This window comes from Mus caroli, unplaced genomic scaffold (genome assembly GCF_978045245.1).
Source record: "Mus caroli unplaced genomic scaffold, Mus_caroli_1 scaffold_2, whole genome shotgun sequence".
In the NCBI taxonomy this organism is placed as follows: Eukaryota; Metazoa; Chordata; class Mammalia; order Rodentia; family Muridae; genus Mus; species Mus caroli.
The window spans coordinates 61,213,521-61,236,154 of NW_028227257.1; the positions used below are offsets into that span (position 1 = coordinate 61,213,521).

The window sequence follows — 22,634 nt, forward strand, 5'->3', positions numbered from 1 at the left end:
GAATGTAATCTTCTCTCTGATTTTTATTTTATTTTGCTTTTTTTTTTTTAAAGATTCATTTATTTATTATATGTAAGTACACTGTAGCTGTCTTCAGACACACCAGAAGAGGGCATCAGATTTCATTATGGATGGTTGTGAGCCACCATGTGGTTGCTGGGATTTGAACTCAGGACCTTCGAAAGAGCAGTCGGGTGCTCTTACCTGCTGAGCCATCTCACCAGCCCCTTATTTTGCTTTTTAAAGGCAGTCTCAGTATGTAGCCTCGGGAACAATCCTCTCTGCTTAGCCTCCTGAGTGCTGGGATTAACAGGTATGTAATATATCTACAAAATCTCTATGGCTAAACAGAGGAACATTATTACATTTCCGGGGTTACAAATGTAGACATTCTTTTTTTTTTTATTTTTTTATTTATTTTTTATTTTTTTTTATTATATGTAAGTACACTGTAGCTGTCTTCAGACACTCCAGAAGAGGACGTCAGATCTCATTACGGATGGTTGTGAGCCACCATGTGGTTGCTGGGATTTGAACTCCGGACCTTCGGAAGAGCAGTCGGGTGCTCTTACCCACTGAGCCATCTCACCAGCCCAAATGTAGACATTCTTAAGGGTTCATTGTTCTGCCTCCTACAAACTGAAATGATACAAAAACTAACAATTTAGTATATGATAATCAAGGCATCACCAATCAATAGTGGTAAAATATTTTATTAAATGGTGCTAGGATAGCTGCATAGCTAGCCATCCTTTCATTGCTACTGTTAACAGGGCCCCAGACCTTAGCACAACTGATATTATCATACAATGAGAATAATAATGATGTTTTTAGGTTGATTCATACAAATTATGGTAGAAAGTGATTTAAATACAGAACTTTAGATTCACCAAGTTAGGATAGTGGGGTACTTTTTCCAAAGTTGCCAAACAGATGATTAGACACTGAATGTAATTCCTGACAGTTCTCATTATTGTTCTTATTGTATGTAGTTAATTGGTATTAGAGAAATTAGACTTTTATTGGACTATAAAGGGGAGATGTTAGGATGATCTCTTGTGTACAACTGTGTTTGCTCATATCACAATTTGTGAACAGGGGGAGCTGGCGGTGGCTATGGCCTGGAAGAACTTGACAAGACGTCTGAATGGCAATAAAAAGTGTAACCACTGTGCTGCACCACATTAAGTTTAGGCAGATGCTTAGGATCAAACTCAGGGCTTTGCGCATGCTAGAGGAACACTCTCCTGAATGAAATCCTCAGTCTTTGTTTTTGAAACAGGATCTCCTGTAGCACAGACTGGCCTTCGACTTGGTGTGTAGTAGATGTAGACTCTGGGCAAGCTGTCAAAGCAGTTGCTGGCTCCTTTTTCCTGCTCCAACCTACTGCTACCCATAAGATGCCTCAACATGAGCTGTTAAAATGCCAGTACCTGCCAAACAGCCATGTCTCACCCTGATACTGTCATGAGTAGCTTTCCACAGTGGCAACACATCCTTTCCCAATTCTGCCTGCTACTAGCTAGAGGTGCAGTCATAGGAGCTGTCCATGGTGGTGACACCTTTCCTGCCTCAGCCTATGAACTTCATGAATTAGCACCACAGGAGCTGTCCACGGTGGCAATGTCTCCTCTCCAGTGTTTCTTCTTTTTTTTTTTTTTTTTTTTTTTTGGTTTTTTGAGACAGGGTTTCTCTTTATAGCTCTGGTTGTCCTGGAACTCACTCTGTAGACCAGGCTGGCCTCGAACTCAGAAATCCGCCTGCCTCTGCCTCCCGAGTGCTGGGATTAAAGGCGTGCACCACCACGCCCGGCCAGTGTTTCTGAGTAGCTCCACAGAGGTGGTACCTTAGCCAAAGCCACCTGCATCTGGGAAGGACTTCCATTCCTAACCCATGAACCTGATGCAGAAAAAAAGAGGGTGAAAAAAAGCCACCAATCCTTGAGCCAGAAAACCTACCAATCTCTGCACCAAAGCCACCAAACCAAGGACAGGTAAACCGACCAGTCTCTGAGCTCCCCAAACCCAGGACTTGAAGTCTTATCAACTCTCAAATCAAAATCTCTGCCCTGAAAAGCCCCGCCCTCTATGAAATTCTATATACACTGCCCCCAACCGCCTTGTCTAGTGCCCCTATCCTCTCCCAGGAACAGAGGCAACCACTCCTGGATTCATCCCTTCCCTCCCAGGATATCCTTCCATCCAAGGAACACTTACAGGAGATACTGATTTTAAACTCCTGATCACCTGTGTCCACATTTCAAGTGCTGGGATTATAGGCAGGAAACATTTTGGGAGGTAGAGGGAGATGGGTCTCTGAATTTGTGGACAGCATAGTCTACATATAAAGTTCTGTAAGCTGGGTGTGGTGGCGCACGCCTTTAATCCCAGCACTTGGGAGGCAGAGGCAGGCGAATTTCTGAGTTTGAAGCCAGCCTGGTCTACAGAGTCATTTCCAGGACAGCCAGGGCCAGAGAATCCCTGTCTCGAAAAACAAAAAACAAACAACAACAAAAATAAAAAACAAAAGTTTCTGTAGCTTTTATTTATTTTTCTTTTAGTGCATTGTCCTTTCTCCTCCTGTCTCCTAACAATCTTCTCTGGCTCAACTGCCTTATCCATCTCTCTCCAATCCCACGCCTGTCCCCTGGACACTAATCCTCCATCTACTGGACCCCATCATCCTTCTGCCAGCCTCTTCTGGCTTTTATATTTGTTTGCCAAATGTGTGCCTGGTCCCTGTGAAGGTTGGAAGACGGCATCGTATCCCTTGGAACAGTTGTTACAGGAAGTGTGCTGAGAATTGAACCCAGGTCTACAAGAGCAGCTAATGCTCTTAATAGCTGAACTATCTCTCCAGCACAAGGCAGTCAGTTGTAACTTTTAAAAAAATTTTTTTTAATTAACTAATTTATTTTTACAATCCATATTTTATCCCCCCCATTGTAACTCTTAACTCCAATCATCACTCTCCTGTTTTAATTTAAAAAAATTATTTGTTTACTTCGTATTGGTTCCTCCTTTGAACCATGTGTATTTCAGAGACCAAACTTAAGTCATTAGGCCTGGGAGCATATGCCTTTACCTGCTGGGCCATTTTCATGTGTCCTTCTTGTCAGATAATCTCACTATAAGACCCTATTGCTTCTGCTTCTGAGTCTGGGATTATAGGAATGGGGGACCATTCTCAGCTGAGCTCCTAATTCTTCCCCCCTTTCCTCCTTTTTTCTTGTTATTTGAGACAGGCTCTAATGTAGTCCAGGTTGACCCTGAAAAACTCTCTATGAACTAAGTCTTGCTTTTATTTTATAGGGTTTGGAATCAAATTTAAGATCTCCTATACCAGAGAAGCATTCTAACAAATAAGTTAAATCACTAGCTCCATCTAGCTTTTAATTCTTAATTATTTGATTTTTGAGACAGCAACTTTTGTATCCAGGCTGTCATCGAACTTGTCATGTAGCTAAAGATGACCTTTTGAGGTTTCAAGGACAGACATTACAGACTTGTGCCACATCAAAAGGCTAATGTATTTTCCCTTTTCTGTTTGGTAATACTGAAGGTTAAGCATGTGTATATGTGTGTGTGTGTGTCTGTCTGTGTGTGCCTGCTAGGTAATGCTCTACCACCAGGCTCCACTGCAGTCCTCCTTTTACTTTTTAAGATTGAGTCTCACTAAGTTGCCCAGGCTGGTCCAAAAGTTACTTTTGTAGTTCAGATTAGCCTTAAACATACAACACATCTTTTTTTGTTTGTTTGTTTTTTGTTTTTTCGAGACAGGATTTCTTCTGTGTATCCCTGACTGTCCTACAACTCACTTTGTAGACCAGGCTGGCCTCGAACTCAGAAATCCACCTGCCTCTGCCTCCCAAGTGCTGGGATTAAAGATCTGCGCCACCACCACCCGGCTAACACATCTTCTTTAGTATCCCAAATAATTAGAATTACAGATCTGCACCACCAGCCACCTTCTACAAAATATATGTTTTTGTTTGATTTTGTGGAGACAGGGTTTCTCTGTATAGCTCTAGTTATCCTTGGGACTAGGCTCTTGTAGACCAGGCTGGTCTCTTGAATTCAGAGATCCACCTGCCTCTGCCTCCTGAATGCTAGGATTAAAGATCTGCACCACTACACCAGGCAAAAATACCCTTAAAACAAAACAAAACAGCCGGGCATGGTGGCACACGCCTTTAATCCCAGCACTTGGGAGGCAGAGGCAGGCAGATTTCTGAGTTCGAGGCCAGCCTGGTCTACAAAGTGAGTTCCAGGACAGCCAGGGCTACACAGAGAAACCCTGTCTTGAAAAACCAAAAAACAAAACAAAAAAAGACTCATTTTAATTTCATGTGTATGAGTGTTGTAGCCAGTGTAGGCATGTGTGCCTTGTTAGAGCCCAGTGCTCATGGAGGCTGGAAGAGTTATTGCATGAGCTAGAACTGGAGTTATAGACAGTTATGAGCTATCACGTGGATATTGGGAACTAACTCTACAAGACCAGCAAGTGTTTATTTGTTTGTTTTCCTTCTCCTCTCCGAGACAGGGTTTCTCTGTGTAGCCCTGGCTGTCCTGGAACTCCTTCTATAAACCAGGCCAGCCTTGAACTCGGGCATTCATCAGCATCTGTTTCCTGAGATGAAAGCTGGATTAAAGCTGCTAGACACAGTAGGTACTAATTGCTGAGCCACCTCTCCAGCCCCACTACAGAGTACTCTTAATAGAGATACTAATTATAAAGGATTACAAGTAATCAATGTACTTTAATAATGAAAAAAAAGAAAAACTTAGAATATATAAAATTTGCCAAAACTGTAAATATTGAAAAATACAAACACCCATATAAACATAATTACATTATCCAAAGCCAAAAAAACCAGACACCATCATTATAAGAGAAATTCTTGGAGCAGTTTTTTCAAGTTTAAAGAAAAAAATAAAACCTCTAAATTTTAGCTATACAGGAAAAAGGATGAATTAAATTTCATAGGAAACAAACCATACTGATGACTTTACAAGTTTTTTACAGGTATCTTTGCTTAATTTCTTGAGGCCGAGAAGTGATCTGGCTTAATTTCTAAGTCAAAAGAGTGTGTAACCTTTTGATGTATAGACCATAAGTAAAAACTTTCAAAAAAAAAAAAAAGATAAAAACATTTGTGGGACTAAAAGGACTTTACCATAATATAAAAAGTAAAAATTTAAGATAAATTAATTTTAAGATGTAAACACAGTTTAGAATTAAATATAAAAGAAACAAAAGTTACCATGATTAGGAATTGACTAGCATGTAGGGGAAAGTCTGTTCACATTTGTCTACCTCAGAGACAATACTATTAATTTATTAAACAATCTATATATTGTTCTTGTATATGAGTAAAAGTGTGGTTTCAGAAAGCCAGGTGTGGTGGCGCATGCCTTTAATCCCAACACTCGAGAGGCAGAGGCAGGCAGATTTCTGAGTTTGAGGCCAGCCTGGTTTACAGAGTGAGTTCCAGGACAGCCAGGGCTATAGAGAGAAACCCTGCCTCGAAAAACACAAAACAAAACAAAACAAAACAAAACCGGGCTGGAGAGATGGCTCAGCCTTTAAAGGCTAGGCTCACAAAACAAAACCAAGGCGTGCACCACCACGCCCGGCCTGTAAGGCATTCTTTATAGATAAGGAAATGACCTATTACCGAAGGCAAATTATTTCATTACCACATACGTTACACATATAAAATATTCATATATTTACATAATATATCAGGCCAAAATGAATGATCTTTTCCTAGAAAGAGTATACATTAGAAATAAAAAGGATATACATTAGAAAGAGAAAACAATAAACACTGTAAAGAAAATACTAAGACTTGCAAGAAAAGATGGCAACCATTCCAAAAGTTGAGTGTTTTTTTAAAACAGCATTTCTGAATTGGAGAAGAATGAATAAGTCGTGAATAGATATGTTCTGTTGGTGTTATTGAGACAAATCTCCCTCACTATGTTGACCGCGCTCATCTTGAAGTCATGAGATCATGTGGTCTTCCTCTTTCGGTCATCTGAGTATCCGCAGCCATAGATATGTACTACCAGAACCTGATAGAAGTGTTTCTACTCTAGACATATCTGCTAGGCAAAACCCATAAATACACAGCTCTAGATAACAGGAAATGATTAGCTAGGCAGTGGTGATGCACGCCTTTGATTCCAGCCCTTGGGAGGCAGAGGCAGAGGCAGAGGCAGAGGCAGAGGCAGAGGCAGAGGCAGGCAGATTTCAGAGTTTGAGGCCAGCCTGGTCTAGAAAGTGAGTTCCAGGACAGCCAGGGCTACACAGAGACATCCTGTCTCGAAAAAAAACAAAAACCAAACCAAACCAAAAACAAAAACAACACCAAACACCCTCCCCCCCAAAAAAACCCAAAAAGAGGAAAGGCTTAATCTTTGTGTGCTACCTCCTTATAAATGTTACCCCTTAGAGCTTGTATTAAGACAAGAGCACAACTTTAGACTTTTTAAAAAACAGGGCTTTATACACACAAGATAAGTGGTCCATCAACAAGCTATGTTAGGAAAATTTTCTCACATGTTTGATCATTTAATCTTGGGTATAAGGATAATAGCAAGCAGATAACATGCTATTTGAGACCTCATCATTTTCAACTAGGTATTTTAAAACTAATGATACAAATTAACTATGATATCATCAGGAGGAATTTTGCTAATTTTTTTTTTTGCTGGTTCTTTTTTGTTGTTGTTGTTATTTATTTATTTTTTTTTTCGAGACAGGGTTTCTCTGTATAGCCTGGAACTCACTTTGTAGACCAGGCTGGCCTCGAACTCAGAAATTCGCCTGCCTCTGCCTCCCAAGTGCTGGGATTAAAGGTGTGCACCACCACCACCCGGCAGAATTTTGCTACTTTTATATAATGTTAAGACAAAAGATAAATATCAATATTGACCCTGATATATCATTTGAGTATTTTGTTTTTCAACCAGGTCTCCTAGATGGCCCAGGCTAGCCTTGATCTTCTCTCACTGGAATCCTGAGATTATAAGTGTTTGCCTCTATTCCTTTGTTGTTATAGCTGTGGTCTGTGGGTCTTACGGGAAAGCTTTCAGTCCTTAAGTAGGTCTTGGTAGATTTGCTTGACCACATTCTTCAGGTAGTTCTCCTCTAAGGGCACTTTAGAGATAATTGCAGCAATTTCATCATGGCTAGAAAAGACAAAAGGGTATTTTTTATTACTTTCCCTGAAAAACTTATACCTCTCTCCCCTTCAGGGCTACTCATGTCCTTGGATACTATCTCTTAAGTTCTAAGGAAGCACAAATGTATATTTCTAGAAATAAGCAGAACTTTACTTGAAACTGTATTCTAAAATAACGCTAAATAACTAATTATATATATATATATATACATACATACATATATATATATATATATATATATATATATATATGTATATATACACATATTGTAAAGTATCCTGATATGTTGTTTTGTTGTTATTGTTTGCCTATAGGGCTAGAGATTAAACATAGGCCTTTGTACATGCTACGCAAGCATTCTACCACTTTGCTATATCTCCAATACCCCTAATTGCTTAAAAAAAAAAAAAGATTTTGCTTTTAATTATGTGTCTATAGGAATGGGTACACGTGAGGGCACGTGTTGGAGCCATCCAGAAGAGGGCAGTGAGTCCCCTGCAGTTAGAGGTGGTTGTAGGCTGCTGTACTCTTCTAATAGGCTGTCTGTTCTAATGTGTCAGGACTAGGTGAGTGCTTGGAACTAAACCCAGGACTCCTGGAAGAACAGCAAGCACTCTCAACTACTGAGCCTTCTCTCCAACCCCTTCCATAATCCCCACTTTGTTTTTGTGTTTGTACATGCATGCACATGTGTGTTTATGTGTATGTGGGTGTCTACCAGAGGTAGACAAACTAAGTTTTCCTCATTCGCTCTCCAACTTACTTTTTGAGACAGGTCTTTCACTGACTGACTGGCTGCTGATTCTCGGGTTCTTGCTATCTCTGCCCTTCCTGGAACTGGGATTATGGGTGTGAACCACCTCACCCTGATTTTACCTGTGTGCTAGGGATGGGATCACAGGTCTTTATGCTTGTGTGGCAGGCTCTTTACCAACTGAGCCATCTGGTCTCCAGCTACAAAATCCTAAACTGTTGTTTGCTAATGAATTAATGAAGGACAGCTTCTAATATGTCACAGTATCATCAGAAAAGGTATAAAGTAGATCATGGTCTGCTGGGGATGAGCTTGAACTTCTGATCCTGCTCTGTCCTCCTCCTCCCCCTGTAAAGCTGCTGGGTTTACAGATGTGCAGCACCCTATGCTCCATTTATATGGTAGTGACAATGCAGCCCAAGCCTTTCTGCATGCTACCAACTGAGCTACATCTCCAGTTCCATTTACAGAGAAGGGTTGAAAACTGAAGCCATCATAAAAGATGGGACTCCAGCAAAACTGGAGACAGTAATAAGACCACTGACTTTAAAAGAACAAATACTGGAAAAGGAAGTCAAAAGGAAGTGATACATTCGCAGTGTATTTGCTAACACTGTCAAGGTCTTTGGAATGAAAGAAGAATACAAAGGTAGCCGGAACTCTTATCGGGCTGTATGAGTACTTACCTAGTCTTCCCAATGTGATTGTGAATGGTGAACGGTAATGGAACCAAGGGATAATGGGCCGAGGGAGACAAAGTTATCTCAAACTTTGCAAATGCTGCACAACTGGAGAATAAAAGCCTCAATCTATAAAAGACAGTCACAATTAAAAACAGATTTTTCTTTTATACTTGCATAAGAAACTTAGGTGGCTATAATTTCTTATCCTTATCAAATAGAAAAGAAGGTAAAACATCTGGAGCAAGACATTGATGATAATAGTTACTTGCTCAGGAGAGGGAGAGATTGCACAAGAATGCACATTCACAGTAGAGTGGAGGTAAGCATACTGGGTACAGAGCCTCCGGCACCTTCGGACTTTTGTTTGCGACTGTCTCTCAATGTGATGTCGTCACCCCTACTAATATTGACTGCAGACTTCTAGCCTCCAGAACATTAAGTCAATTATGTTTTTGCTATTCAAGCCACTCAACTTATAATACCTTACTAAAACAGCTCCAGGAAACTGAAGATACTCACTCAGTATTATTCACATTTATATGCATTAGGCTATAATTTGGCCCCCACCGCTTTAAAAATTCGATCTCCTCTCCAAGAAGCCTACAATGGTTCACTACCAGGGAGAGTTCTTGAAGCATCTAGAAAAAATAAACAAACAGACTTTGTAAGTATAAGTGTTTGTGTGTATGAAAAGATCATACTGAAATGTTTATTTTGGAGTTTAGGGATGTACTTCAGTTAGTTCAGGTCTAGTGGCTGGAGAGATGGCTCAGTAGTTAAGGGCACTTGGCTATATTTTCAGAGGATCTGGGTTCCAATCCTATATTCACATGATAGCCCACAATCATCTGTAACTCCAGTTTAAGAGGACTCTGATGCCCTCTTCTGGCATCCTCAGGCAATGCACACATTTGGCCCAGACATATATTCAGGAAAAACACCTATATACATAAAATAAAAAATAAAACTTAAAAAAAAGTTGGGGCTAGAGGGATGGCTCAGCAATTAAGAAAGAGCTCTTCCAGAGGTCCTGAGTTCAATTCCCAGCAACCACACAGTGGTTCACAACCATTTGTAATGGGATCTGATGCGCTCTTTTTTATTTTTAACTTTTTTCGAGACAGGGTTTCTCTTGTGTATTCCTGGCTGTCCTGGAACTCACTCTGTAGACCAGGCTGGCCTTGAACTCAGAAATCTGCCTGCCTCTGCCTCCTGAGTGCTGGGATTAAAGGCGTGCGCCACCACGCCCAGCTGATGCTCTCTTAACAAAAAAACTGCTTAAAGACAGCTACAGTGTACTCATAAAATAAATAATTCTTTAAAAACAAACAAAAAAACTGTCTGGGCCTACTATGCACAAAGCCCAGGATTTGATTTCCATCCAGCACTGGGATACAGAAGGCAAGTAGATCAAAAGTTCATGGTTAACCTTGGCTACATCAGTCAAACAAGGCTACAGAGACAGTCACGAAACAAAACTAAAGAAGAAGAACAACAACATCACATTATTTTGAATGGGAACTTAAAAATTAAATAAAATGGGCGGTGGTGGCATATGCCTTTAATCCCAGTGCTCAAGACACACGCACATATGCACGCACACACACAAAAAAACCTTTTGAGGTTTAGTAGCTATTATAATCCTCCAAATGTGGACAATCAAATATATTTATAATTTCAGGGGAATATTATACATATAGAATTTCAATTCTGCTATTTGTGACAATAGTGCAAGATTCCCTTGCAAAGCCTCACTAGACTTTACCTGGGGCACCTGATGCTGTGCTGTGCATTTCTTCTTCCAGGATTCCTGTTCCTCAATGTACTGAAAAATAAGCTTATGAACTAAAAGGGAGGAAGGAGGAGCTTTATCTTCTGAATAAGGAAAAAAATGAAAATAAGAGTATTATTTATTAATCATTTAAATAAGGCGTGAATATAATGTTATATAAGCTAGAAACATTTTCAAACTAGATGCATATTTTTAATTAATTAATTAATTAATCTATTTATTTATTTATTTATTTTGTTTTTTTCGAGACACGGTTTCTCTGTGTAGCCCTGGCTGTCCTGGAACTCACTCTGTAGACCAGGCTGGCCTCAAACTCAGAAATCCGCCTGCCTCTGCCTCCCGAGTGCTGGGACTAAAGGTGTGCGCCACCACACCTGGCTATGATTTTTTTATTTTTAAACATGACCATAACATATGGAGTTATATAAGCCATTCTATAAAACTTTGAGCCTAAGCATATATAACAGATTTTGGTGAAAGCATAAATTTTAACAGAGTTCAAAGTTAGGCTTTCTTTATTATCTATGTAATTATAAGAACAGCATTTAATTTTTCTGATCTATAGTTTCCTAATTGGTAAAACAGAAAATAATATCTGTTTATAGTACTGATATAAGTAATATACATACATGGTATAGAGACTAAGTACCCATAGTGCTAATTTCAAATATAAACATAGCTATTATTAATCATTATTAAGTATCTAGGAGTAATATAATCATTTCTTTTAAAATCTACTCAGGGACTGGAGAGATGGCTCAGTGGTTAAGAGCACTGACTGCTCTTCCAAAGGTCCTGAGTTCAATTCCCAGCAACCACATGATGGCTCACAACCATCTGTAATGGGATCTGATGTCCTCTTCTGGTGTGTCTGAAGACAGTGACAATATATTCACATATATAAAACAAATACATCTTTAAAAAAATCTACTCAGAATTAGAATACTATACATGCAGTTTTATTTTAAAACACATTTTAAGATCATTATTATACCTATAAATTACCAACAAAATTTAGAGGTTTAAATATTTAGAACTTACCATCTAACAGAGACTGAAAACTGAGCGCATTAATCTTCCTGCAAGCCTTGTCCAAAAAAGGGAGACCAACTAAAAAAAAACAGAAAAGGAGATTTTTCTCTTTTCTCCTGCTGGCGTTAAAATCATATGTAGCTGGGGATAGCTCTGGAGTTTAGATTCTCTTGTCCTAACTTCATCTCCTGAATTATAGGCACATATTATCATACCTGGTTTATGCAGTGCTGGGGACTGAACCCAAGACGTTCATGAATGCTAGGCATGTATTCTACTAACTGAATTATATCCTTCCTGGTCATAAATATTTTTTCCTACTTGAGAATTCTATTGAAGGTTTATTTATTTATTTTTTTTTTTTGGTTTTTCGAGACAGGGTTTCTCTGTGTAGCCCTGGCTGTCCTGGAACTCACTTTGTAGACCAGGCTGGCCTCGAACTCAGAAATCCGCCTGCCTCTGCCTCCCGAGTGCTGGGATTAAAGGCGTGCGCCACCACGCCCGGCGAAGGTTTATTCTTGAATCACATTATTCTCTGTATATGGTAAAGATCCCCTGATATCATTCAATTATATTAGTTTAGTAGGCCCTTGAAAGAAATTAAAGTGTAAGACATATCTTTATTTATTTATTTAACAACCCCTCCGCCCCCCCCCCCCCCCCACACACACACACACTTATTTTTCTTTTTCGAGACAGGGTTTCTCTGTATAACAGAGCCCTTCTGTCCTGGAACAGCTCTGTAGACCAGGCTGGCCTAAAACTCAGAGATCCACCCGTCACTACCTCCTGAGTGCTGGGATTAAAGAAGGCATGTGCATTCTCATGCTCAGGTTTGTTTTTTGTTTTTTATTAATTTTAAAAGAAATTTTATGGGTGTATCTTAGCTCTTTCTTTCTTTCTTCCTCCTGATCGTCCTCCTTTTTTTTTTTTTTTTTCAAGACAGGGATTCTCTTTATAGCCCTGGCTGTCCTGGAACTCACTTTGTAGACCAGGCTGGCCTAGAACTCAGAAATCCGCCTGCCTCTGCCTCCAAGTGCTGGGATTAAAGGCGTGCGCCACCACCGCCCGGCCTCCTCCTTCTTTTTGAGGCCGGTTTTTTCTATGTACTATGGCTGCCTTGAACTCAGAGATCATCTGCTACAGCCTGTTGAGTGCTAGAATTAAAGGCATATGCTACTGTGCCTGCCTTCAGGCTTGGGTCACATCAAAACCAATTTGTGACCTAGGCTTGGTGGTACATGTCATTAATCCCAGCACTTAGAATGTAGTTCGGCAAATCTAAGTCTGAGGCTAGCCCGGTCTATGGAATGAGTTTTAGCACAGCTATGGTTAAACAGAGAGCCTATCCTGATAAACTAAAACACAACAACCTGTACCCACCAAACAAAAAAACAAAAACATAAAGCAAAAACAAAACAAAACAAAAAAAACAAAAAACCCCACAAAAACTCGGGGAAATTATGGAAAATAAAGTCAACAACCAAAACAGAGAGAAAAACAGCCAAGCCAACACTATCTGGTTCCTGGGTCACCTCAGTACACAGAGAATGTATTTTATAACTGAAAAATATCACAAACTCCCTTGACTAAATTAATTTCAGTGCAAACATTTTTTTTCCCAAGAATCAAACAGGTACAAGGTGCACATCAACTGCATTCAGAAGGCAGAGGCAGGTAGATCTCTGAATTTGGGGCCAGCTAAGTATACATTCTGAGACCTTGTCTCAAACAAATAAAACATCAAGTAAAGCCTTATGAAGACAGTGGGACCAACGTCTCCATATCTACTAGGTGTAAGTTACTTCTTGCTTCTCAAATTCCAAGTCTTGTCTTTTTGATGGACGTTTTATTAAATTCTTGTGTGTCCTAGGTACTACAGATAGCATGAAGAAAACAGCTGTGAGGTGGAGAGAGATGCTTTAGTTTGGTTCCCAGCACATCAGGCTCACAATCTCTTGCAATTCCCAGCTTCAAGGGATCCAACAGGTTCTCCTGTCCCTGTGGGTGTCCACATATACATACATATACACACATGCTGAAAAACATATACATATTAAGAGTAAAACTTAAAAGGGCTAGAGAGATGGCTCAGCAGTTAAAGGTGCCGACTGCTCTTCCAGAGGTCCTGAGTTCAAATCCCAGCACCCACATGGTGGCTCACAACCAGAGGTAATGAGATCTGACACCCTCTTCTGGGGTGTTTGAAGACAGCTACAGGATACTTACATATAATAAATAAATAAATCTTTAAAAAAAAAAGAAGAAGAAGAACAGCGATTCAAGTAAATTCTCTAACAGAATACACACACACACACACAGGGAAAAAACATTATTTGGATAGAGATAATTTCATTATCTAAAAGAACTCAAAACCAACTATCTTTTTATTCTTGTTGTTTGTTGTCTTCTGAGATAGGGTCTCACCAGGTAGCAGATGATCCTGTCTAGCCATGCCACCATGTTCTACTATATTCTTTGTTCTACATATATTCTTTGTTCTACAACATACAATTCTTTCGTAGTGAGATAGTAGAGCATAAACTTAGCATGTAGGAGTTCCTGGGTTTGATCTCTAGCAAACTTCCCCAAACTATTATTATTAAAGTCCCTTATTCTTCTGAGATTCTCAGCAGTATTGTCATTTTGTTAAAAGATACTATTATAATAAAATGTAGGTTTTTCTCTTTAGAGAGTACAGTCATTTATTTTTCTGTAGAGATCATTTTAGCTTTGCTTCTTACCTAGTGGCTCTCCAAAGGTGATGATGAGTTCTATGGAATCATAGACAAAGGTAAATACAGCTTGATCATCACTCCACTCAATGACATCCCACTCAGACAAACTAGAGAAGGACAAACAAGAACAACAAGTAAGTCTACCCTTCCTTCCTTCCTTCCTTCCCAATGCTGGGGGTTCAAGCCAAGAAATTACAATCCCAAATGAAGAATTTGTGATATCATTCATATAGTACCAATAGGAGCACTGGATTGGGAAATTATCTATTTAAATAATTTGAATGGCCAAGTTGGAAGAACGACACACATTTTCCATCCTAGCCCGTGGGAGGCTGAAGCAGACAGATCCCCTTGAGTTTAGGCTGGCCTGTGTCACACAGTGAGATGGTATCTCAAAACACGATACAACAACTTTGGCAGCACATATACTAAAATAGGCACATAGAGTAAAATAAGAACAAATTAACCCTTGTACAAAAATAACTCAAAAATTTGTGAAACATCACACACACACAGATTGATCACCAGTGGAAGCTTTATGACTAATAGACACCTTTTGAGGACAAACAACCTAAAACAAAATCTTGGAAAAGAAAATATGATTACACAGTCTTGTGCTTTTTGTTTGTTTGTGGGTTGTCTTTTTTTTGAGTCAAGTCTAACTGTGTACTCTGGTTGGCTGAGAACTTGCCATGTAAATGAGGCTGATCAAGAACTTATAATAATTCTCTTGCCTCTGCTTCCCAAGTGCTGTGATTACAGGTATGTTCAACAACACTTGGGTCAATCTTATGTATTTGAAACTTAGATCATATATTGGAGGGGAAGGGGATCTATTTGATAAAAAGTGTTAAAGAGGGACTGGAGAGACACTTTTGCATATACCAACAAGATTTTGCTGACAGGACCCTGATATAGCTGTCTCCTGGCAAACACAGAAGTGGATGCTCACAGTCATCTATTGGATGCAACACAGGGTCCCCAGTGGAGAAGCTAGAGAAAGTACCCAAGGAGCTGAACGGGTGTGCAACCGTATAGGTGGAACAACATTATGAACTAACCAGTACCCCCAGACCTTGTGTCTCTAGCTGCATATGCAGCAGAGGATGGCCTAGTTGGCCATCAGTGGGAAGAGAGGCCCTTGGTCTTGCAAAGATTCTAGGCCCCAGTAGAGAGGAATGCCAGGGCCAGGAAGTGGGAATGGGTGGGTTGGGGAGCAGGGGGAGTGGGGGAGGGTATATGGGATTTTTGGAGAGGAAACTAGGAAAGAGGATAACATTTGAAATGTAAATGAAGAAAACATCTAATTAAAAAAGACTGCTCTTCCACAGGTCTTAAGTCTAATTCCCAGTACCCACATGGTGGCTCACAACTTCGGCAATGGGATCCAATGCCCTCTTCTGGTGTGTCTAAAGATAGAGACAGTATACTCTCATATATAAAATAAATAATCCTTTAAAAAAGTAATCATTAAAAGAAGTGTTAAAGATATATTTTAAAGAATATTCATCTTATTTTATGTGTATATGTGTGTGCCTGAGTGTATATAGGAGGGAGGCTCCTGAGGTAAGAAGGTGGCATTGGATCCCTGAGAAACTGATTATAGGTAGTTGTGAGCGACCATGTGGGTACTGGGAAATGAACTGGGTCTTCTGCAAGATCAGTACACTTAACCACTGAACCAGTTTTCCAGACACAAAAATATTTTAAAGTATTTTAAGCTCATGAGTTTACTCTCCTAGACGTTTTTACCTCAGGTTTGAAATACACTGACTTTTTTTTTTTAAAAGGTCAGTTAGTGGTTCTCAACCTTTGAGAGTCAAACAACCCTTTCAAAGTGGTTGTCTAAGACCACTGTAAAACACACATATTTACATTACAATTAGTAACAGCAGCAAAATTACACTTATGAAGTAGCAATAACATAATTTATGGTCGGGGGAGTCACCTGACATGAGGAGCTTTATTGAAGCGCAGCAGAATAAGGAGGGTGAGAGCCACAGCTGTGGGTGTTTAAGGCCATAGCAATGGCTGGGTATTGGGATGTTGGAATGTGGGTATTCTCAAGAAGCTGAGGCACGGCAATTGTTTGGATCCAGAAATTCTAGGCCAGGATGGACAACATAGAGAAAGCCTAACTTTAAACAACATTAATAATAACCCACCCAAATCCTCCAAAGGTCTATAGCAATAAATAAGGTACAGGATAGACCAGAAACTGAATGCTATCTACTTTTGCTTACCTCAGTTGATCCAGTAATTCTTCAGTTTTAGTTGTTTGTTCTTTTATAAATTCTATCTGAGCAAGGGTCTGCGTTTTCTGTGTCTCTACTTCTAAGAATTTTCTGCAAATAAAATCAGGTATTCACAGAAAAACAAAGTATTTGTTAGAGTTCAGAATAGTAACACAATGTTTTGGGGATGGGGAGTTGACTCAGTGGATGAGGTTTCCCTGTGAAAGCTGAAGGAGCCGAGTTTGGATCCCTGGCACCCAGTAAAGACAAAGCAAGGTGTTCTAATAGTGTTGGGACAGATCCTTCAGAGACAGATGAATCCTGGTGCTTGCTGGCCAGTCAGTCTAGCTAATCGGTGAGCTCTGGGTTCATGAGAAACTCTGTCTTAAAAGCTGAGGTAGAGGTTGGCTATGATGTTGCACACCTTTGACCCCAGCATTGATGGCAGATCTTTATGGGTTCAAAGCCTATCTCATCTACCTATTAACCTTGAATTACAGCAATCTTTATGTCTCAGCCTTCTGTCTGCTAAGATTATAAGGAAGTACCAACATACCCATACCAACTTAATTTCAGTTGACATTACTATCTGTCAAATTAATATTTGTCAACTCAAATTTTATTGGCTTGGTCATTATTTACATGTAATTTCTTTCTTTTCCTAAATGTATTCATTTTTATTTTATGTGCATTGCTCTGTGTGTGTGTGTGTGTGTGTGTGTGTGTGTGTGTGTGTGAGAGAGAGAGAGAGAGAGAGAGAGAGAGAGAGACTATGTAGCCTTGGCTAGGGCTAGCCTGAAGCTCCCTATGTAGACCAGGTGGACCTAAAATGCACAGGGATCAAAACATATGAGTGAGCACATCTGGCGCCTTAACATGTTTTAACACCCAACTGTCAGCTGACCTCTGAAGCTCCTCTTCTTCAGTTTGCAGCTGTTCCAGTTCTATAAAAAACAAAACAAAACAAAACAAGCATAAAAAGGACACCAGGAGAAATGTGAAACTTAGATTTTTTTCACTTAGTTTACTGAAAAATTCTGACCTAAGCTAATCTCATCTAACATGTGAATGAACTCAACAGTGCTGTTCTCCTTGTCACCTTAACTAAGTTAGTTACCTTTCTCTGCATCTCTCATTTCAGAATCCCATTCTTCCATGGCATCATTTTTCTCTTCATTCTCCAAATTCTTAGTTTCTAAGGTAAACATCAAGCATTAGAGATATATTAGATATCAGATAAATAGATGGTCAAATGAAATATTAGGAATTTATACTGTTTTCCCAAATACCCATCCTCTGCCAATAAAATCCTGAACTATGATTTCAAAGACTTTTGGTATCATATAAGTGAACTCTGAGCTAATGACAGTGATCTCATCTTAAAACTATTATTAGTGTTCATGTATGTACGTGTGTGTGTGTGTGTGTGTGTGTGTGTGTGTATGATTGTGTGTAATGTGAGTGTGGTGAGCACTTGAGGTCAGCAGACAACTTTTGGGAGTCATTTCTTTCCTCCTAAGTGGGTTCATCAACAAGCTTATGCATCTAGTGCTCTTGATGCTTTCTAGTACCTTTGAGACAGCCTTGTTCAGGCCAGCCATAAACCTGTGATCTTCCTGCCAAAGTCTCCCAAGTAACTAGGATAACAGGTGTGTCACCATGCTCAGTTTGTCTCATGTTAGCATTGAAATGTTTTCCTTTTTGAAACTGGGTCTCATAAAGCACCAGCTGGACCACTGAGTAAGCTGACCTAACTCTTGATCTTCCTGCCCTTACCTTCTAAGGACTGGGATTACAGTGCCTACTCCAAGCTTGCATTTTACCTCAAAAATATCCCCCCTACCCCCCTTTTTAAGATAGGGTTTGACTATGTAGCTCGGGCTGGTTTGGAATTCATCATGCAGACACTAACTCAACCTCCACAGTGCTTGAGATTACAGATGTGCACCATGACAACCAGCTTGCATTTACTTATCTATTCAAACCCAAGCTCTATAGCGCCATTAGCGCTGTTAGTGCTTAATAAACACACGGCTAGTTCACTTTTCCTTTCCTTTCCTTTCCTTTCCTTTCCTTTCCTTTCCTTTCCTTTCCTTTCCTTTCCTTTCCCTTTCTTTTCCTTTCTCTCTCTTTCTCTCTCTTTCTCTCTCTCTCTCTCTCTCTCTCTCTCTCTCTCTCTCTCTCTCTCTCTCCCTCCCTCCCTCCTCCCTCCCTCTCTCTCTTTTTTCTTATTAGGTATTTTCTCCATTTACATTTCAAATGCTATCCCAAAAGTCCCCTATACCCCCCCCCACTCCCCTACCCACCCACTCCCACTTCTTGGCCCTGGCGTTCCCCTGTACTGAGGCATATAAAGTTTGCACTACCAATGGGCCTCTCTTTCCACTCATGGCCGACTAGACCATCTTCTGATACATATGCAGCTAGAGACACGAGCTCTGGGGGGTACTGGTTAGTTCATATTGTTGTTGCACCTATAGGGTTGCAGACCCCTTTAGCTCCTTGGGTACTTTCTCTAGCTTCTCCATTGGGGGTCCTGTGATCCATCCAATAGCTGACTGTGATAGTTCACTTCTTATAAGCATATTTAGAGTTCCTTGAGAGGCTGTCCTATGCCTAGTCCCAATAACAAATCAAGCTTTTAGAAGACATTCCCTCCTGTTCTCTATTTTACTTTATCTCTATCTTCAAACACATGTAGTTGGTATGGGTTTACTAAATGTGTTAATTGTGAATAGTCTGTTGTTTTTTGTATGTGTGTGCATGAACACACATTTATCTGTGTATGTGTTATAAAGAAACTGTTTTACTCTGTAGTTCAGGCTGGCCTCATACAGTAATCCTCCTGCCTCAGCTTTTCAAGTGATGGGATTAGTGATGTGAACCATGCCTGGCTTCTCTTTTTTCTTTTTACTCCTATTCATCTTTCATATTTTAGCTGTAAAGTCTCTTCTGTATAGGTAAGGCTGCTTTGACCTCTTAACTAGATCAGATTTCTATTGAAGTATCCCAGTACCTTATAATATCATCCACAGAATTTACTATGAAATTACTTTTGGGGGAAGGATGATTTGGTGTTTTTGTGTTTTTGAACAAAGGTCTTGTGTAACACAGGCTAGCCTCAGACTCCTGATCCTCTAGACTCTGTCGCCTACAGACTGAGATATCAAGTGTGTAATAGCATACCCAGCTTATTTGTTTAGTGTCTACAGTTGCTTCTGGATTAAAAGTTGCTTAAGGAGCGGGGATGGTAGTACATGTACAGTCTCTGTACTGCGGAGGTGGAGGAAGAAGCATCAGGTGTTTAAGGACACTCTCAACCATTTTAGAGGTCAGTATATCCTACATGATAGGACATGGGAGGAAAAAAAAATTCCACAAGGGCACAAATCATATTTGGTTTGGGCTACTAATGTGTTCTTATTTCTGAGTACCATCATATAAAAGTTACAAACTGCCAGGTGTGGTGGTGCACGCCTTTAATCACAGCACTCTGGAGGTAGAGGCAGGTGGATTTCTGAGTTCGAGGCCAGCCTGGTCTACAAAGTGAGTTCCAGGACAGCCAGGGCTATACAGAGAAACCCTGCCTCGAAAAACAAAAACAAACAAATAAACAAACAAAAAGTTACAAACTAAGCAAATTTGAAAAATGAGTAATGAAAGAAGAAAAGGGTAGCCATTTAGTGCTACCTAAAGAGGGGAGGGAAGCATAGCTGCTGTGTTTTTCCTTCTGTGGGTTTTTTTTTCTTTCAGTCCTGAGAAAATCAAATCCAGAGACTTGAAAATACTCTGTCAACAAACTCCATTCCAGCCTTGTTATTTATATTTGCTTTTTATATGGGGTGTAGAAGGCTTCTAAACAAATTTATTATTTGTAAATGGGTGTTTTGTCTATGTACCACATGCATGCCTAGTGCCCTCTGAGGTCAGAAGAGGCCATTAGGTCCCCTGGGGATGCAGCTACAACCACTATGTGGGTGCTGGGAATAGAACTTGAGGTCCTCTGGAAGAGCAGACAGTTCCCACAAACTGTTGGGTCACCTCTCTAGTTCTTTTCTCCCCCTTTCTGAAGGATCTCCTACTATTCAGGTTAGCCTAGAACTCAAAAATGTAACCCACACCAGTCTTGAGATTAAGGCAGTCTTCTTACCTTGGCCTTCCAAATGCTGGGACTGCAAGTTTTGAGCCAGATTTACCCAATTATTTTTTTTCCTCTTTTTTTAAGAGTCTTAAGTACCTCAGGATGACCTTGAACTTAGTTATATAGCTGAAAATGACCTGTAACTTGAGGCCTTAATCTTCCGAGTGCTGTGGTCATAGGCATGTACATTCATACCTGACTTCATCAGATGCTGTTGGGGATGGAATCCCAGGGTTCTGTGCATGCTAAGCCAACACTTAAGAAACTAAACCACACCCCTACGGACGCTTTAAAGATGACATCGAGGTATGTAAATTAAATGGATATGATAAAGGGAGGAGTCAATATAAGATTACTGAGAAGATATAATAGAAATCATTTATTTGATTTTTTAAAAAGAGATAGTATCTTGCTATATAGGGCTGGGTAGCCTAGTACTCACTATGGAGTTCAGGCTGGCCTCATTAGCAAATCTTCTGTCTCAGCCTCCTGAGTACTGGTATTACAGGGTATGCACTACCACACCTGGCAAAATCAGTTTAAATGGGAAGATTGGTGTTAGGGGAGAGAAAAGAAGGAAGAAAGAATGAAAGGTCTAGTCTAAAGGCTTCTATTTCTTTTATTATGAAGTAGAAAGTAAAGTAATGATGTAAGTTATTTTAAAACTATAATATTCATATATTCATTTTCAATTAAATGCAGGATGCATGTATTACATATTTTTTCTATGCAATTCACAGTGCTAGGGATGTTTTAAAAAACATGCTTTTTTACTAAAGCATGCTAATTTTACCTCTCGCTCTATGTGTGTGTGTTTGAGTGTGTGTGTGTGTGTGTGTGTGTGTGTGTATGTACATAAGTTTGCATGTGCCTGTGTGTATGAGTGTATGCCTGAGGATGCCAGGAAAGGATGTTGGATCCCCTGGATCTAGAGTTATAGGCAGTCATGAATCACCTGGCCTGGGTACTGATGGGTTAGTTTGAGTAAGAGAGGCCCACATAGGAGCTAAAAGGAAAGCCCAGAAATAACGGAATTAGAGTTTGGTGTTGTAATGCCTCAGAGGGTAAATGAAATAAATAGTTTAGGAAGAAAAGAATAATCAGCAGTGTCAAAAAAAGGAAACAGACTAAGGACCAGGGAACAAGAAAGTAAAAGAAAAATCTCATAAATAAACAAATAACATTAAAATTACACAAACAAACAAACAAGTGTGATTAAAAAACAAAACCCCAGAATACTGGGCATGGAGACACACACTCATAACACAGCACTTGGTAGGCAAGGCAGGAAGATCACAAGTTCAAGAGTAGCTCAGGCAAATTCTAGGCCACCCTGGGCTATACAGACTCTGTACCCCAAATAAGCAAAGCCATACAAGATTATGGTATAGGTTATGAAGAGCTTTGCAAAAGAACTTAATTTTTTTTGGACATTTCTTCTTTACTGTTATGGATGATTATAGCGAACCAGAATTTATTATCATTTTTTATTACGGTTATTTATTTTGGAAGGTGGGTTACGCACCACAGCATGCCTATGAAGATCAGAGGAAAACACATGGGAATCAGTTCTTTTCTTCCACCATGTGGGCCCCAGGAATCAAACTCAGGTCATCAGGCTTGGTGGCAAGCACCTTTATGCACTGAACCAACTCATTAGCCCAAAAAAGGGTTTTATTTTGCTCCACTTTAAGTACTCAAGCTGCTAAGACAGCATAGTAAGACCAAACTTTCTAACTTATAGAAGCCTCTATAGAAAACTATCCTTTAAGTTTGTGTAGTTGCGGGAGTCGAGCCTAAGGCCTTCTGCATGCTAGGCAGGTGTTCTTTCACTGCACTCTATCCTCAGCCATAGAGGAAAGCAAGACTTTACCTGTTTCCACTTCAGCGAGACAGTTATTGATCTTCTTGAGCATAGTGTCCATCTCATTTATTTTTATCTGAAGTTTCTTCTTCTCATTCTAAACACAAAATATTATAGATTGTAAACCTTAAACTCCAAACTATCCTTTAATACTTTTAATTACTGTCGTGATTATAAATGGGTAAATTTGTTTCCCTTTTTTATTT

At 39.8% G+C, this 22,634-nt stretch overlaps 1 protein-coding gene across 3 annotated transcripts in view; it reads right to left on the bottom strand.

Annotated features, from left to right (window-relative positions):
* Nucleotides 1-461: 461 nt before the first annotated feature.
* Knl1 (kinetochore scaffold 1) overlaps nucleotides 462-22,634 on the bottom strand; it is a 64,886-nt gene continuing 42,713 nt past the window's right edge. Inside the window, exons 15-25 of one of the 3 annotated variants that reach the window (XM_021156287.3) lie at nucleotides 22,438-22,525; nucleotides 17,541-17,618; nucleotides 17,328-17,367; nucleotides 16,433-16,534; nucleotides 14,196-14,296; nucleotides 11,461-11,529; nucleotides 10,393-10,502; nucleotides 9,147-9,265; nucleotides 8,631-8,753; nucleotides 7,087-7,196; nucleotides 462-639 (exon numbers count right to left, since the gene is read on the bottom strand). In XM_021156287.3, coding sequence (XP_021011946.1) covers nucleotides 7,097-7,196; nucleotides 8,631-8,753; nucleotides 9,147-9,265; nucleotides 10,393-10,502; nucleotides 11,461-11,529; nucleotides 14,196-14,296; nucleotides 16,433-16,534; nucleotides 17,328-17,367; nucleotides 17,541-17,618; nucleotides 22,438-22,525 — 930 coding nt within the window. In that variant the 3' untranslated portion in view covers nucleotides 462-639; nucleotides 7,087-7,096. Of the gene's footprint in view, nucleotides 640-6,459; nucleotides 7,197-8,630; nucleotides 8,754-9,146; nucleotides 9,266-10,392; nucleotides 10,503-11,460; nucleotides 11,530-14,195; nucleotides 14,297-16,432; nucleotides 16,535-17,327; nucleotides 17,368-17,540; nucleotides 17,619-22,437; nucleotides 22,526-22,634 lie in introns of those variants that run through there. The other 2 variants (XM_021156286.3, XM_021156288.3) reach the window with 2 other exon arrangements.